The 18702-nt window shown below is 41.2% G+C and overlaps 1 protein-coding gene across 5 annotated transcripts in view; it reads right to left on the bottom strand.

Annotated features, from left to right (window-relative positions):
- Nucleotides 1–8476, bottom strand: part of pfkpa (phosphofructokinase, platelet a) — a 49068-nt gene extending 40592 nt beyond the window's left edge. For all 5 annotated transcript variants that reach the window (XM_072450499.1, XM_072450501.1, XM_072450498.1 and 2 more), the window contains exon 1: nucleotides 8307–8476. In XM_072450499.1, coding sequence (XP_072306600.1) covers nucleotides 8307–8400 — 94 coding nt within the window. In that variant the 5' untranslated portion in view covers nucleotides 8401–8476. The remainder of the gene's footprint in view (nucleotides 1–8306) is intronic.
- Between the last annotated feature and the right edge of the window lie 10226 nt (nucleotides 8477–18702).

The raw sequence follows: 18702 nt of genomic DNA, 5'->3' as shown, positions 1-18702 counted from the left end.
CCTGTGGAGTGCCCCAAGGGTCAGTCCTGGGTCCCCTTCTGTTCAACCTCTACATGCTGCCGTTAGGTCAGTTGATACGTAGTGAAAATGTGTCCTATCACAATTATGCAGACGACACTGAGATCTATGTTTCACTGTCGGCAGGTGACTATGGACCAGTAGATTCACTCTGTCACTGCATCCAACAGATCAGTTTGTGGATGCAAAACAACTTTCTCCAGCTGAACTCAGACAAGACTGAAATAATCGTTTTTGGCCCACAGAAACAAAGAGAAAGTGTTAGCGGTCACCTCCAGAGTCTCGCTCTAAAACCTACAAACCAAATTAGAAATCTGGGGGTAATAATGGACTCAGACTTGAACTTTAATAGCCACGTCAAATCAATAACATAAGCATTTTTTTACCATCTAAAAAACATTGCCAAAATCAAAAATATAGTGTCAAAACCAGATTTAGAGAGACTTATCCACGCGTTTGTCTCCAGTAGATTAGACTACTGTAACGGCCTGCTCACTGGTCTCTCCAAACGAGTTGTAAAACAGCTGCAGTACATCCAGAACGCTGCTGCTCGGGTCCTGACCAGAACCAGGAAGTATGATCACATTAGTCCTGTTCTCAGGTCTCTGCACTGGCTCCTGTGGCTCAGAGAATAGACTTTAAAGCAGCTCTGCTTGTGTACAAGTCTCTCCATGGCCTAGCACCAAAGTACATCTTGGATATGTTAGTGCCATATGAACCATCTCGGACTCTGAGGACCTCAGGGCCTCCTGCTGGTGCCCAGAGTCAGGACAAAACATGGGGAATCTGCGTTTCAGTTTTATGCAGCTAAAATCTGGAACAGTCTTCCTGAAGATGTGAGACAGGCTTCTACTCTGACAATGTTCAAATCTAAGCTAAAAACAGTTTGTTTAGCTGCGAATATGACTGAAAGGATTTTTTCTTTGCACTCTTCTCTTTTGTTTGTGATTTTATTAGTTTAGACAATCAGTTGGATTGATAATTTTTAATTCAGTTAATTTTATTGTATTTCTGTTTCTGTAATTTCTTTGTGATTTGAATGCATTTTTCCTGCTGTGTGAAGCACTTTGAATTGCCTTGTGTATGAAATGTGCTCTACAAATAAACTTGCCTTGCCTTGCCTTGCCTATTTGAACTCTGGGGATGTTTCTAAGCTCAAAGACATTCTACACGACTCAGTCTTTACTTTGCAACACCTCACATCTGTGAAGCCCGGGCTGTTTAGGGACAACTTCAGACACGCGCTGCAAACTGCACATGAATAATACATAAGACCATAACTCTAGTGTCATCCTTCTCTCAGCAAGAGGAAGACGGCAAAAAGAAGTCAAACTGAGGAAAAGTCATGGAAAACACTCAAATCTGACATAAACTGTACATCTAATCTTAGTTTATCCAAAAACTGTTCACTATTTTGCAGATGCATAGACAGAAATGAGTTTGCAGAGTCATATGCTACAAGAGAGGACTTGAACTAGGAACATTCTGGTTCAGGGGTAAATTCTCGATCCCGAACGGCCACGAAACATCTCATTCGGCTAAACTAAGAGGGAGGAAAGATTTGCGTTCTCTTTCTGTCATGCGACTTCTACTTCAGCTCCACGTTCATTGTGATCATCTGAAGCACGATTAAAAGCATCTTTCTGCAATAACACAACACAATTATCATTTCCTGTTCAGAACAAACAAATGCTCAATCACTCGGACTCCATTTTGGGGCACTTTTTGGTCTTGGTGCCACTGCTCCTGCCGCCTTCTGCAGAGTGACCGTGTATTGACCGGAGAGAAGCAATTAGAAACAGGAAATGTTATTTTAGGAAACGTGTCAATACTGCAACAACTGCATTTTCTTTATATTCCACGTACACACAATCTCAAAGTGCTACTGTGTATCCGGGGTTCTCAAAGTACCACCGGAAAATATTTGGCCTTCTGAGAACGACCAGACCTAAACCAGGCATAACGTTCTACATCCAGACTAGGGCTAAACTGCTAGAGCCTCACAATCCCATGCACGCAAACCCAAAATGAAAGACACCCATTTTAAATCATCAAAACTGTCAAAATGTCAAATGTTGTCAAAAACAAGTTGTTTTCTTTAAACAAGCGACAAAATTGTAGAGCGATTGCAAAATAATTCTGGAATTTTTTTTATGCGGGAAATTATATTTTATGACTCATGACGATTTATCGATACAGCAGCCCGCGATATCGATACTGTATGACCAAATTTAGTATCACAATATCGTTATTTTGGCACACCCCTATAAACTTATTCGTATTTTTTATCAGATGGCTTATTCTTATTATTCCCATTGCAGATTTGAATTCTTCCTCTTTTGACTTGTTCATCGTTTTATGTTGCACCGAATCACCAAGACAAGTTCTAATGTTTGTGAATTTTCTTCATTGACAATGGCAATAAACCCTTTCTGATTCTGATTCTGAACTGCTATTAGAACTCGCCCAAAGGAGGACAAAAATCGACTCTTGTTTCTAGAAACAGACTGATATATTGGGCAGTTATTTGCAATTTTTCTCCAGCACAGGCCAATCCATTGTTATGGCCCTAAAAGAATAGATTACATCAGATCGGATTAGATTTTACCAACCCAAAAACCTCTGCGGTGGATTCTGAACATTCTCTGATCTCTGCTTAATTCTGCACACATAGTCGAGCTGTAGAAGAATAAATCCACATGTATACCACCAGAAGCACACGCACAACAGTTTGAAAACCCACAAACGACCAGAAAGAACGCTTTAGGAACTTCCCGTTTTCTACCTAAACATGTCCACAAAGCATTCCTGTGTGTACACTACACACACTGCTGCCTATGGTATGTTCGAACTGTTTCACGCTGAAGATCTCCATGATAGGTCCGCCGCACTGTCCCCAGCTCCTCCCACCACCGCCAAAATAAAAAAGATTAAACATTTCTGTAACACTTGAAAAGGCTCCATCCCGTGACTTGCAGTTCGTCGTCATAAAACGGTAATGTTCAGCCGCATGAGAGATTCAGACGGCCGGGATCTTGGCAGAGGGAAAGACGTGTAAACAAAGAGGAGAATGGAGCAGGTTTCCTTTTACAGCCCGAGCTAGAGCTTGGCAGACGTTCAACATAGCAACCGAAGCGAGGACATGAGAGGTACAGAGAGGTTCAAAGAGGTTGTGAGAACGCCCGAGGAGGCATAATGGAAGAGGAGACATCCACGCAGCAATTATCTTTGGTGTAGGCTGACCGATATGAGAAGTCAAGAAAAAGCAAAAACCTGTTGTGGATCTTTCAATAACAACGTGATTTTGTGTTCTTTGTGGACATAAAATTGATGCTCATGAACTTGCTTGCCTCCACGGGATAAATTAGAGGTGTTTAATTGCTTGGGAATACTCTGAAAAGCATGAGATTCGTACTGCGATTTTAAAGTATGGGATGTAATTGTTTGGGTATTGTCTATTGCTTGCTAAAAAAAAGAAAAGTGAGCCATTAAAAGGACTTGTAGTTTATTAAAGAGGCTGTTGACATTTCCTGGAGGAGTTAGGTCTAGACGTGGTTCAGAGGTTAAAGGTTATAGCAGGGTTAGACAAACAACGTTCAGACTCTAGTGGAAGGACAAAAGAGCGGTGTGATGATCCGTGACAACGACGACGAAGCAATTTAAGTTGAGTTTACAGCAGAAAATGAATGACTTTATATCGTTATAGAGGTGAAAATGATGAGACAAGACTAGCGTGTGTAACCCAGGTTCAAACACACACGTTTACTGCGGTCAAATATGAAAATTCCACTTGTTGCGTGTCAGTGAATGCACCGTTTATGATCTCGTTTTCTCTCGCGTGACCGATCGCGCAATGTTGGTGCATGTTGTAAACTTGTAGGAGCCTCTACCACCGCCGCAGACATCAGGTATAGACCCCGTCATTGTATAGACCCCCTTTTACTGGTAAAACTAGGGATTTGTTGAGTCTGCGTTTTTGTTTTGTTGCTACGGTGTCATTAACATATCGAGGCGTTTGTACCCAGTTTCTTGCCTTTTCACTCGCGGTGCTTTGATGAACTACTATGGTTGTTCAGTATGATAACCAAATACTGGAACTTCTGTTTATTTAATGCAATTTAATGCCAGACAGTATAATCCAATTGGAATATGTATTATTGTATATATGCAAACAGAATTTATACTGGAGGTTTAAGAATGTGTCCACTGCCAAAATGAAGAAACAAAGCTAGCTTGTAGTTCAATGTTGATATAAGTGTTTCTAAACCCTGTTTGTCTAACAGGCCATGCATGGGGACCACACCTCTGATGGCGAGCCAAGAACCCCAAAAGAACCTAAAAAGAACCCAAAAAGAGCCTAAAACCTGAACTCTCCAGCCTTCTGTGGGATGGCAGGAGGCTGTAGCCGCTCATTTACATTTTAGCTAATGGACAATTAGGAGCACATGACTGCAGGAAATGTATTGTTTACTTGTGTTACATCACTGGTGCTGTGGCGACGCCTCTTTTGGGAGCTGCACTCTGCTGCTGTTGCGTTTTGTTGTTGAAGAACATTTAGTACATATAAGTTCACTTGAAGTTTTGAATGCGTTTTCCTCAAATACTACCGAGCTCAATATTTAATTCTGCAGATTGTAAATATTTGTAGTAGACCAAGTAGCATCTTAAGTGGCCTCCTAAAGACAACATTAGCATGTTAAGCTTATTGTGTTACAACAGTGTGAGATCCAGTGTAAGGAGGTGGTAACTATAGGAACAAGGCTCTGTTAAAGCTCTATTTTTACTAGTGTTGTCAAGTTTGACACAGAGACTCAATACTAACTAGCTGTTTTAGCTCCAACAATGATCATGTTTCATTTCCAACACAAAACACTAGTACTTTCATTATGTCCGCTACAAGGTCTTATACTACATCAGATAAAGCTCAAGATCGTTCTAAAACTGTTCAGGAACGTGTCTGATTTGAAATACTTTTGGCAACTCTAGCTTTAACATTGAATTTTCATTGATATTCAGATGAAACTAATTCAAAGACAATTAGGTTACAGTTGTTAATTGTTGTTGTTAATGAAGCGATGTTGTAACTTCCATCTGTTCATATGGTTTTGAACGTATACTGTAAACACAAACAACGATTAAAAATAACTTTCCCCTCTTTGTTGGATCGTAGGCTCTGATCCAAATGGCAGACAGAACTCGAAAAGTCTCGAGATCTCACGATGATTCACAGATATTGGCATTAATTCAAACGGGGATGCCGCAGTGACACATTTTGTCTCTCACAACAGGAAATGTGAGTAGTAATCGCCCAGTACTCTCACGCAAATACAATTCTGAAGAACTGCTTATTAAGACAGGAAATGAAACTAAAGCCAACAGATATGCCAAAATCTTCACTGACATTTTGACTACTTTTGAATACATTTGATCTTATTTATTATGTTTGGTCAAAATTAATTTATTTTTTTATTGTGCCATGAAGAACTTCAGCGTTTCCCACGTCGCCTTGTGCCTCTATAATCATCCGACTGTCCACTGCGATGGCCGGCAGTGACCCAACGTTGTCTTACATAACAGCTCTCAAGTGCACAGTCAGGTTTAATCTCATCAGCGAGGGACGACCTAAGCCGCATTCACTTGCAGAGACACACAGAGAGACACACAGAGAGAGAGAGACAGACAGACACACAGAGAGAGACAGAGAGACACACAGAGAGACAGACACACAGAGAGACAGACACACAGAGAGACAGACACACAGAGAGACAGACACACAGAGAGACAGAGAGACAGACACACAGAGAGACAGACAGACAGACACACAGAGAGACAGACACACAGACACACACACACACACTAATAATTGGGACTAAACTAGGACTCTACTCGCAAATAAACCACAACTATATTGGGCTAAACCTCCCTAAGTTCGGAGAAAACAACACAATGAACGACCGATAAAAGACACCGGTTTATTACTGTCCCTGTGAGTGATTCGAGTTGTAAAAACTTATATTGTAAAGCTCCTTCTGCGTGAATAGCACTTGCAGAAGGCCTCGAGGGGGAAGAGAACGTACAAAGCCCGTCGGCGCTGATCCGGTCATGCGTGATCCCGTGTCATTGGTAAAAAGTACAGAAGAAGAGGACTATGCCAAGTGGAGGTTTAGTCGCTCAGGAACTAATGAGTAACGAGGATGCATAATGATGAAACGATGAATATAAATTGGGGGTTTTGCAAGTTCTAAAATCACATTTTTGACACAATTTGATTAAACTAGCCCCAGGTTTTTTAGGTGAAGAGTCCGAAACCTCTTCTCCTTGGAGATTATGTTGTTTGGCTGTTTGTTTCAAAACATGGCGTAAAACATTGCTATACCTGTGGGGACAAGCAACTAAAACTTCTCGTAAATGAATAAAGGAAAAGACTGATGCGTTTATATCCCACTGAAGGATATTCCAGGCGAAGCAGTGACATTTCCGTGCAACAAACAGGTCCGGAAAATGTACACTGCACAACAAAACGTACAGAGAAATGAAAGTAAGTCACATAGTCATTTTGATGCGGTTCTGGACTTGCCCTCAATAACAGTATTAGAGCAGGGAATACCGTAACCCCAGCAACAGGTAGTGTACTTTACAGTGGCTGTTCATACGACTTCTGTAGAGCTATTTTACTTAATTGTGCTGAGTCGTGCTCCATAAATAAAGATGCCAAGCCTATTACTACATTTACTACGCATAGTACTCGCCTCAAAATACGATAAACCTCCTGTCGACGTGACAACATGCAAGTCCATCATAATCCAGAAAGTATAATTTATAGTTTTGTTTCACTTTTCTTTCCACTGCAATATAGTAAAATGGATAAAAATGACACCACGTCTAATTAAAACTATTAAAAATGACATCAAAAAGCTTCAAAATAAAATGAAGAGAAACAAGGATGCATAGATCTGCACTTTTGTGGTTACTTTTGTGGTTACGTCTCATGTGTTCATGTCAAAGTATTTCGTATAAGTTTATTTTTCATAATTTTTAATCGTGCCTTATTATTATTTTTATATTTTGCTATTATATTGTCATTTCACGTTCCATCTTTTCACAGAAAGAAAGTTCCTAGTTTGTGAATCTCGTTTTTATTCACCGACGATGGCAATAAACCTTTTTCTGATTCCGATTCTGTGCTGGACAAAGCAAGACATTTACATTTCAGCACATTCCTGACACGTTATTAAAAATATTGCTCATCATTTTTATCACGATCATGCAAAAAACAAACAAAAAATCACTTTCCCCCACCCACTCCTTATCAACAAACCTCTCGCCCACATAACCACATTCAAGATTAGGAAACAAGTTTGTCGCATCATTTAACGCAGAAATATACAAATAAACGCTTTGTAATCGCGGCCTACGCTTCAAACTGATGCCTGACTCATCGTTACCACGGTTACGTCAAGAACAATCCCATAAAAGGATGCCATTCTTCTACACAACCTCACTTCAAAGCGCGCGCGCGTGTGTGTGAGCGTTCGATCCCGGTCGATTGTCCCTCTAATTGGATACCGCTATAATTGCCCCGCAGCGCCTTAACCAATCGGGACGCGAGCCGGCGAGCACGTGACCTGGGGTTTCCTCTGTGACGCAGGCGCAGCGAGACGCCATAGAAAAAAGAAAAAAGGAGGATGTATGCAACTCATCACGTACACAGGATACAAGCATCACCTCCACTGCGGCTAAACCACTCTCTCAATTAGTCAAAATTAATGCCAACTCCAAAACGCAAAAAGAAATCGCGCTTTTTCTTCCCAAATGCGTCAGAAATTACCGCAAAAACGCACCGGCTCAAACTGTGTCGTGATGTAGTTTACGTGCGCATTTACATTCACATTTACGTTCACATTTTCGTCACGCGGCGTGTTAAAAGGCGTTTAAAGAACAAAGCCGCGTCGGTATTTGACCTTGACGCGCTTTAATTGCGTAATAAAAGCGCGAGCGAGCGCCGCCGGGCCGACGTGCCATCATACGCGTCTGGATGGACGGGATGATGCTGCGGTCGCTCCCGGGGCTAGCGCGCGTTAGCCAAAAAATGTGTCCGCGGCAGCTAGCATCGTTCCGGGGGTTTGAGCAACTGCGCAGCGCTGACGAATCCACCGGCTACACCGTCAAAAGCGTCCGCCCGGTCGTCGTGCGCGCGGTGCCGGGTGCGCTTCGGTTCGTTTTGTCGCCTCGAACGCGTCAAAACCGGCCGCTATCTTCATCTTTTTTTATCCCCCCCCCCGCTTTACCTTGCGCATCACCGCCGCTCGTCAGCACCGCGATGGCTTTCCCGGCTCCGGAGAGGTTCTCGAAAAAGATCTTCTTGGTGTCCGGTTGTGCCATGTTTGCTGCCGGTGGATCGTCCGCGGAGAGACGACGGAGACGGGCTTGGAAATGTGCGGAGAACTCGTGAAGGACACCGGGGGCTTCCGACGCGTGCCCGCTGCGCTTCGGCTCTGCCCCTGTTCCGCGTCCGCGCCGCCTCGTTTGCATAAAGCGGCGTTTGACGTCTCGCTCGGCCAATCGGAGCCCGTCGAACGCTTCGCCGCGGCCAATAGGAAGGCCGAGCGGCATGGAAAGGGGCGGTGGCGGGGGAAAAGGGGCGGCGCCGGGAGGTACCGCTCGTGACAGCGCGTGGAGTTCCTTCCCTCAGTCACTCGCGTCTGCGCTGCGTCTCATTCAGAAAAAAACGAAATAAAATGCGTTAATTTCGGTGAATTCCAATTAAATAACGGCACGGGAAATACAGTCAATGACCACGGCGTGATTATACGTGCGGCTGATTATATAAATAAGCTATATATCCAATTATAATGTTGAGTATTATGTAACGCCGCAGTTAAAGCGGTGGAGATGTTCCACCTGCTGCGTTATGTGAAATACTGCAATGTAATGTGAATCAATAAACCGGTGCAATACACTGATGTCACGCTGTTCATGCTGTCAAAATTCTTTATGACAAAACATTTATAACAGACAGTAAACAGTTAAAAGAATGCTAGGGAGGGGGGGTATATTACAATTACACTTTATACATCAAAAACATTTAAAAACATACAGTTTTCATGGCTTTTTGGTTTATACTTTTGAAAATGGTGGTCAAATAATTATGAGTCAATTTGTTTAATAAGGACAGGGGGAAAAGGGTGCTGACGATGAAAATGTACTTTTATGAATGTAGAATTTGCCAAATATAAGAATTAGATTAATTGCCATTTTCTTCGTCATGAAAACCAAAAATGATATGTTTAATCTAAAGTTGGTTTCAATGTGAAGTGTTATATATAGCTTAGCATAAATTGATTAGTGGGGTAAATTTTATGAATTAGTTTAAAAGAGACATTTTTCAGCTGTTTACACTGTCCATAAGCTGCAGTCGCATAAACGCAGTCAGAGATGGGAAGGGTAGACAAAAAGAGTACACAATTAAGGGTAGAGTTACTTTAAAATAGTACAATGTAAGAGTAACTGTCGGGAAAATTGAATAATCTCTAAATCTGGTATCTTCAAAGGTTAGACACAAACATTTGAAAACTTAATTATATCTGAGGGAACGGTGCAAGAAGGATAAATGTTCAAACATAAATTCATAATTGTGTAGAAAGCTTTGTCACGTGTAAGCCAAAATTTTACTCAAATTTACAAAAAAATATTTTAGTTGAGAGTAGTGGTACTTCAGATAAAATGTTACTCAAGTACATATGGTGTCCAGAAAAGAAAAGTTACAAAAAGTGACTATTAAGAGCTGGGTATTACTGCAGATACACAGTATTAGTTCATATGTACATATTACAGTCAGAGCCATCGTATATGATGTTGTAGCCTTGAACGTTTGCTCAAGTGTTGTGTTCAACTGAAGTAAATTTTATGGACTAGAGTTTCCAAAGTGCTGCACATTAAACACATTTAGCTCTAAACGTCAACAGAAACAGACTGCATTCCCAGCAAATATATATAACAAATAAAATCAATCAGAGCAATAATACAAATAAAAGCAGTACAAAGAAGAAAACACACAATAGAATACAATATACCAAACAAATAGAGGACCACACCCCTCATGCTGTGTTAAAACATAGAATAAAGGTGTGTTCAAAGGCAAAATATTTAGGCTGTGTTCACACTTTGTTTAGTCCAGGTTTAGCTCGTGGTTTGGTTCCAGTTTAATTGTGGCTTTGATGGTCTATGTCCAAGTGTGAAGCACCATTATTCTACTGCTGTACTTGAACTCCAACACTGTGGGACAAATAAAGTAAATACAGTATTATCATGACCAGAACTGATTGGATCTATATGAAATAATCAGCACGACAACTATAAGCTTAATACACAATCAGCCCAGTACAAGCACTTAAAGCAGGGGCAACTTGAAACGTTCACATTTTGACAGAAGCTATAACTGAAATGATCGATTATCTTTGCAATAAGTGATGGAAAACAGCGCGACGGCTCCATGTTTGCCCTTGATTCAAAGGGTTTATGGCTGCAGTTGCTTAGGTCTTGTTGCAGGCACAGCACGGTCCATCAATATCTATAAATGTGATGTAATGCGCAGAGGTAAGTGCTGTTAATGGTGTTGTATCGCACCGATCTGAGACACAGCAGAGCACTGTAATGAAAGAGCTGGGATGAAACGCACTGACAGAGGAACAATGAAGATAAATGTACGCCTCCTCATCGGATTCCAGCGTTAATGTTGTATTTGTGTCTCCATCTGGTGGTAAACGTAGTAAATGACAACTACAAAGCACGTTTATTACACAGTGGTACACGTTGGGGAGTCATTTCAGGTGAGTGTCTGCGAGGTGTGTAGCATTTATAACAATGTGAATAGTTTTTGATTTTTAGACACTTATGTTGTAGCTGCTCTGTATTAAACATTAATTCACAGCTGTTAGACACAATTTTACACAAACTGTAAATCATTTGATGTTTTGTTGACAGGTTTTGGACCGTTCTGACCTCTGACCGAAAAGTGAAAGAGGAAAAAACAAGCTCCCTTAGGAGTTTTTCTGTTTGTACCTGGCTTTTCCTGACTCGTGACAGCTTTTCCCAGCAGCAGTGACGCATGAGTCGGATGCAGAGGCTAATCGCTCCAATGTGGGATCAAAAGAGTGTACCACAGCTTTTCAGACTGAGAAGTGGAGCAGGATGGACCGCCAAAAGATCAGCTCCCATCACAAATATATAAATATAAAGTTACATGGCTCTTTCTTACAAGAATGTAAAAAAAAAAAAAAAAAAAGTGCAAAGTTGGGTTTGTTGTTCACTCTAATATCTCTATTGTTTCACATATTAACACTAGAACGTGATCATTGTTCTGACCTTGTATTTGGTTATATTTATAAGATAAGATAAGATAAGATATTCCTTTATTGTCCACACATGGGGAAATTTCGGTGTTACAACGCAGTAGATACAGGGGGAAAGGACAGATAAAGATAAGGAAGTTTAATAGAGGAACTCTTATAAACAAAAAACAAAAAAACTCTTATTAACAAGACTCCTCTCATATCTTAATAGGGAATAGAAGAAAATAAATAAATAAAATAAAATGATAAAGATAAAAATAAAATAATAATAAAATAAGGTAAATAATAATAAAATAAAGTAAAATAAAAAAGCTAGCAAAAGACTAAATCATACTAATACTAATAGTAAGTAAACACTCTTATTTACATCAGTTATATGCACATGAATATGGCCTTAATTGCTTGTGAGTACGACAGTAATTGCACATGAATATGACGGTATTGCACATGATTAAGTCAGTCAAGTATTGCAAGTGTTCAGGGCTGGCAGTGTTTGTATCTCGTCTAATGCCGTGTCTAAAATATGCGACTGGATGAAGAAGTAACCTGCAATAATGGCACTTTTCAGGATGTCAGCTTCTACAAAGACCGGGGTCCCTGGGTTCCCTTTTAACTATTGCCCAAAGAGGACATTTTGAAGAAAGCGATTAGGTTCACAGGCGGCGGGACAGGAGGGGCGGGTGGGGGGGCAGTAAGATGGCCGCCGGGGGGGAAACGGTATCGGCCTCAATTGTGACGGGCAGTGGAGCGCCTCGCAGGAGCAGATGAGTTGAGCGGCGGGCCCAGCGGAGGAGGCGTCTGATAACTGATAATCCCGGGATGAAGGCGGAGCGGGCGGAGCTTTTGGAAATCACGCGCGGGGAAAACTGTGAAATATGACACGTTTTAAAGCGTGACAGGTTAGACTATTATGTGATAGTGTGGATGGTCTTTAATCAAATTGCCCAGCAGGTGTCACTCCACTCCACCATAAAAAAAAAATCTACCACTTCCTCTTCCTCGGCTACTCCCACTTCCGCCTCAGATTGGGCCCTCAGTGCCTTTGGGGAACTCCTGGTTTGCGCTTTGGTGACTGGTAGTTCTGGAAGCTAGGGTCCCGTGTGTGTGTAGCCGGCTGAACTAGCCACGCCAGCTGGCCGTCAATGGTGCGCCGCAGAGGTTTCCCAGCAGTAGGTCATGGGGGATGGGACAAGAACGCTCCGCCCTTGCCTTTTTTTTAACCTCAACAAAAGTGATTGTTTTTATGGACAATGATTGTGTCATTTCACTAAGACTGATGTTTTTATTATGGAATTTATTGTTCAGAGAAATAAGTTAATGATAAATATATCATATCTTGTATTAAAAATGTCTATGTGCCTCCGTGTCAACAACGAATCTGTGTTCAATATGGTCCTGGGCCCATTAATGCCCAGGTGGCGTCGTTGGTCTTCTGATTTGGGTTTTAACAGTAACTACAGTTAAAACACCCTGACATGACACATATAGGTTTTGTTCAAATGTAGATCACCGCGTGAAGCCTTTATATCCTGCCTATGTTTCTCCTGCTCATTCGTATTAAGTTTGTCCATTTGTTTTCAGATATTGTGCATCTGTCGTTGTTTTCAACAGTTGGTTTGTCCATGTGAAGCTTGTAAGTCTGGTCTTTTTAAATGGATTCCAGGATCACTTTTGTGAGCCATTTCTCCTGTTTTTTGTCAGTAATTTGACACGAATGATACACAGAGTCCCATATTTTCTGCTCAAATGTTTTTCTATAAAAGTGTTTTTCATTTAATACTTTTGTTTTCATGTTTATGGGTGATTCATTTGAGTGTTTTGCAGGATCAGTGAAGAGTACTTTGGGGGATCAAAGTGAGCAATTTGAATATTTGTAATGGTATTATTAATTATGAATAGATTAGAAATGGAAAAAATAAATAAAAAAGGAGGGCGAGAACTACAGAAGACATACAACTACAGAAGATGTACAACTACAGAAGAAGTACACCTACAAAAGAAATACAACCACACAGGACGTACAACTACAGAAGTTGTACAACTACAGAAGAAGTACACCTACAAAAGAAATACTACACAGGACATACAACTACAGAAGACGTACAACTACAGAGGATGTACAACTACAGAAGACGTACAACTACAGAGGATGTACAACTACAGAAGATGTACAACTACAGAAGACGTACAACTACAGAAGACGTACAACTACAGAAGACGTACAACTACAGAAGTTGTACAACTACAGAAGTCGTACAACTACAGAAGACGTACAACTACAGAGGATGTACAACTACAGAAGATGTACAACTACAGAAGACGTACAACTACAGAGGACGTACGACTACAGAAGACGTACAACTACAGAGGACGTACGACTACAGAAGACGTACGACTACAGAGGACGTACAACTACAGAAGATGTACGACTACAGAAGACGCACGACTACAGAGGACGTACGACTACAGAAGACGTACGACTACAGAAGACGTACGACTACAGAAGACGTACGACTACAGAGGACGTACAACTACAGAAGATGTACGACTACAGAAGACGTACGACTACAGAGGACGTACAACTACAGAAGACATACAACTACAGAAGACGTACAACTACAGAGGACGTACAACTTCAGAAGACATACTATTACAGAAGAAAAACAACTACAGAAGACGTACAACTACAGAAGTCGTACAACTACAGAAGACGTACGACTACAGAGGATGTACAACTACAGAAGACGTACAACTACAGAAGACGTACGACTACAGAAGACGTACGACTACAGAAGACGTACGACTACAGAGGACGTACGACTACAGAGGACGTACAACTACAGAAGATGTACGACTACAGAAGACGTACGACTACAGAGGACATACAACTACAGAAGACGTACAACTACAGAGGATGTACAACTACAGAAGACGTACAACTACAGAGGATGTACAACTACAGAAGACGTACAACTACAGAAGTTGTACAACTACAGAAGTCGTACAACTACAGAAGACGTACAACTACAGAGGATGTACAACTACAGAAGATGTACGACTACAGAAGACGCACGACTACAGAGGACGTACGACTACAGAAGACGTACGACTACAGAAGACGTACGACTACAGAGGACGTACGACTACAGAAGACGTACGACTACAGAGGACGTACAACTACAGAAGATGTACGACTACAGAAGACGCACGACTACAGAGGACGTACGACTACAGAAGACGTACGACTACAGAAGACGTACGACTACAGAAGACGTACGACTACAGAGGACGTACAACTACAGAAGACGTACGACTACAGAAGACGTACGACTACAGAGGACGTACAACTACAGAAGATGTACGACTACAGAAGACGTACGACTACAGAGGACATACAACTACAGAAGACATACAACTACAGAAGACGTACAACTACAGAGGACGTACATCTACAGAGGACATACAACTACAGAAGACATACTATTACAGAAGAAAAACAACTACAGAAGACGTACAACTACAGAAGACGTACAACTACAGAAGACGTACGACTACAGAAGACGTACGACTACAGAAGACGTACGACTACAGAGGACGTACAACTACAGAAGACGTACAACTACAGAGGACGTACAACTTCAGAAGACATACTATTACAGAAGAAAAACAACTACAGAAGACGTACAACTACAGAAGTCGTACAACTACAGAAGACGTACGACTACAGAGGATGTACAACTACAGAAGACGTACAACTACAGAAGACGTACGACTACAGAAGACGTACGACTACAGAAGACGTACAACTACAGAGGACATACAACTACAGAAGACATACAACTACAGAAGTCATACAACTACAAAAGACGTACAACTACAGAGGACGTACAACTACAGAAGACGTACAACTACAGAAGTCGTACAACTACAGAAGTGTTGTATAACTACAGAAGACATACAACTACAGAAGTCGTACAACTACAGAAGTGTTGTATAACTACAGAAGACGTACGACTACAGAGGACGTACATCTACAGAGGACATACAACTACAGAAGACATACGACTACAGAAGTCGTATAACTACAGAAGACGTACAACTACAGTAGGTGCCGGTGAATGCACCTTGTCAGTAGGCTGCCAACCGCCATTAAAAGCAACACAACATCAGTGCTACATCCGTGTCACAAAGCACCAACATTCCGTAACTCTAAGATATATTGCAACTACTTTTTGTGAGTGATGATCGTACAACTACAGTAGACGTACAACTACAGTAGGTGGCGGTAATGTAACACTTTGATACCAACCGCCATAAAACACCAAAGAAGAAGAAGAAGGGGGGAGAAGAATAAAGAAGCCTAAAGAATAAAGCCTAAAGTCTAAGACATGCAACTATAGTAGGTGGCAGTAATGTAACACTTGGATACCAGCCAACCGCCAACCGCCAACAACAACAACAGCAACAACAACAACTTGGATTCCAGTCACCATAAAACACCAAAGAAGAAGTGAGTTATGATGTCATATAGTTCATGAATTTAAAGACTTCATAACTGGTCTGGCGGTGGGGAATGCGGGTGGAATGCCGATGTACAACTACTGAGGAATTAATTCTAAAGAATGACGTCTAAAGAATAAAGTCTGGCGGTAATGTAACGCTTGGATACCAACCACCAAAAAACACAGAAGAAGAAGAAGAAGAAGAAGAAGAAGAAGAAGAAGAAGAAGAAGAAGAAGAAGAAGAAGAAGAAGAAGAAGAAAGTCTAAAGTCATTAAACGCGATAACAATAACTACCTCATGCTTACTTGCTTTGTATTTATTCTAATTTCCGAAGTGACAGTGATAAAAGAAACTCAGTTCATCACTCATTGGCCAGCATACTGCCAAAACTGTTGAACTGCTGAAACTCATTTTTTCTTCAAGTACAACAGGTAAATATGTTTTGTTCATGAATATGTTTTTAAGTAGAGTTAGTGCAGCTAGTATTTATTCAAATACTGTAAAGCTGCAGGAACAAACTTAAGCCATGCTTAAATTTACTTTAACAGTACTAAACTACTCTCGTGCTATATTTTAAATTTGTCACTTGTGAAAATGAACCATGAAGCATCTTGGAGGGCTGTTGGGACAGTAAGGCAGTCCAAGAACATATAGATACGCTTTTAAATCTGCTATTTTTACCATAAAACAGTGTCCCCAAGCATAAGACTTCACACATGTCAAATAAGGCAATATCTCAAACACTAACCTCAATTATTTTAAGTAGTACATTTACTTATTTTACAATTAGGTGTATTTCCTGATTGTTCATTATAGAACATGTATGAGCGTTATGGCACCAAAGCTACAGAATTGATGGATTGATGAAAAGCACTTTGTAGCATGTTACGAATATTGCATTTACTTGTGTTAAAATATATTTGCTTACATTGTAGATCCAACTTTGTCACTCAAAATGAACCCCGACAACAACCAATGGATGGACTTTTTGGACCACCTCCCTCATCATGTGGACCACTGCTTCCAGTTCCTGCCTCCACTGGACGCACCGCTGGACGCACCACCGGACGCACCGCCGGACACACTGCAGGACGCATCGCTGGACGCATCGCCGGACGCATCATCGGACGCACCGTCGGACACACCTTCGGACGCACCACCGGACAGTAGATTCGAAGATGTGGGTGGTAGTGACATTAAGGAGGTGCTTCAGCGTCTTAAATGGGAGCCTTTGATGGACAAATCATCCAGTCAATATCCCCAGATGTCGGCAAAAAACAACCTGGTGGTCCAATCTCTGCACGTCGAGAGTCTAAACACTGAGGGCAATAAACTGGTAAGTGTAACGTTCTTTATTTAAGTAATTTAGGTTGTTGATTTCTAAAAATATTTTGATACCAAGGAAAAGGCTCAATATCTGATACATATATATATATATATATATATATATATATATATATATATATATATATATATATATATATATATATATATATATATATATATATATATATATAGTTGGTGTTGTAACCCCAACTCATCTCTGAAGGGTGGTCCCAATGGTTTGAAGCCAGTTTAGTCTTGATGGAGACTTGTTTTGACCCTGTTCTAGTGCCAGGTTTAATCTCTGTTTAGTCTTGTTAGACTTGTGTGCAAGTGTAAAAGCAACAAACTAGAAGTGTTAGAGGTATTAATCTACTAACTCATTTCTTGTTCACCAACAGTGCCCTAAGCCTTATGAGTTCCAGCTGGAGGCGTATCCTGATTTCTTTGAGCAAGAGCTTCTGTCTAACAGTGAGCCCTTCAGCTTATCTGACCTCCAAGTGCCTTGGATGAACGAGGTCTGGATTCATACTGCACCTTTGTCACCTAAGACGTCTTCTGATAACCAGACTCAGGTAAGGACTGGAGACGTAAAAGTAGGAGTAGGAGTAGAGAGAATAACAATTGTATTAGATCAGGGTTGTTCAAGGGTGTTTTTCTCTGAGGGCTACATTTTGAAACTTATATGGAGGGTCACAAACAACTCGAGAATGTTGAAAGTCAATCATTAGAAATTCTGCTTTTGATATAGTTTTGATGCGCCTCCACAGCTTGGAACGTTATTAGGTTTGTATAACATCAAATTGTTTAAATTTACAGTAAAAAGTACTTATTTTTGTTGTTTGGACCAACTTAGCTGGAAGCCCGAGGGCCAAGAAAGATTGGTCTGAGGGAGTCAACAGAGTCGATGCAATCCGGTCGCGCTAATAAACAAACGCAAGTGTAGTAGCGGAGCTGTAGCGTGCTCATGCTCGAGTTTTGATAGCAGTCGGCCTCTCAGAAAGAACAGGAGGGTGGGGGTAGAGTGTGCACATTCAAAAATAAAAGGGACAAACAGTCGCTGATTTCTCAAAAGACAGGGTTCCACCCAAAATCAAACACCCTAAGACTGTACACTAGCCGTAAGGAAGGAGGCCATGGACAAGCAAGTATGAAAGCCACAATCCAGGATGAGACATCCAAGATCCATAAGTACATCAAGAACAAGTCCCCAAAAGATGATGTGCTCAGTGAATGTCTCAGGCAATGGGAGACATAGGATGAGGTGCTGGAGGAGGGACAATCATGGGAGGACAAGCCACTACATGGGATGTACCAGTGGAACATAACTGAAGTGGCTGATATCAAGAAATCCTACCAATGGCTAGAGCGGGCCAAACCAAAGGACTGTGATGGAATGTGGAGTGTGCAAGTGTGAAAACAACACACTAGAAGTATTAGAAATATGAATGAACTAACTCATTTCTTGTTCTCCAACAGTGCCCTGAGCCTCTTGAGCTCCAGTTGG

Source organism: Eucyclogobius newberryi, unplaced genomic scaffold (assembly GCF_026437365.1).
Source record: "Eucyclogobius newberryi isolate DKJ021-1_F unplaced genomic scaffold, fEucNew1.0.hap1 SCAF_18, whole genome shotgun sequence".
Taxonomy (NCBI): Eukaryota; Metazoa; Chordata; class Actinopteri; order Gobiiformes; family Gobiidae; genus Eucyclogobius; species Eucyclogobius newberryi.
The sequence above is the reverse complement of the archived record's forward strand: the minus strand, read 5'-3'. Positions and strand labels throughout refer to the sequence as shown.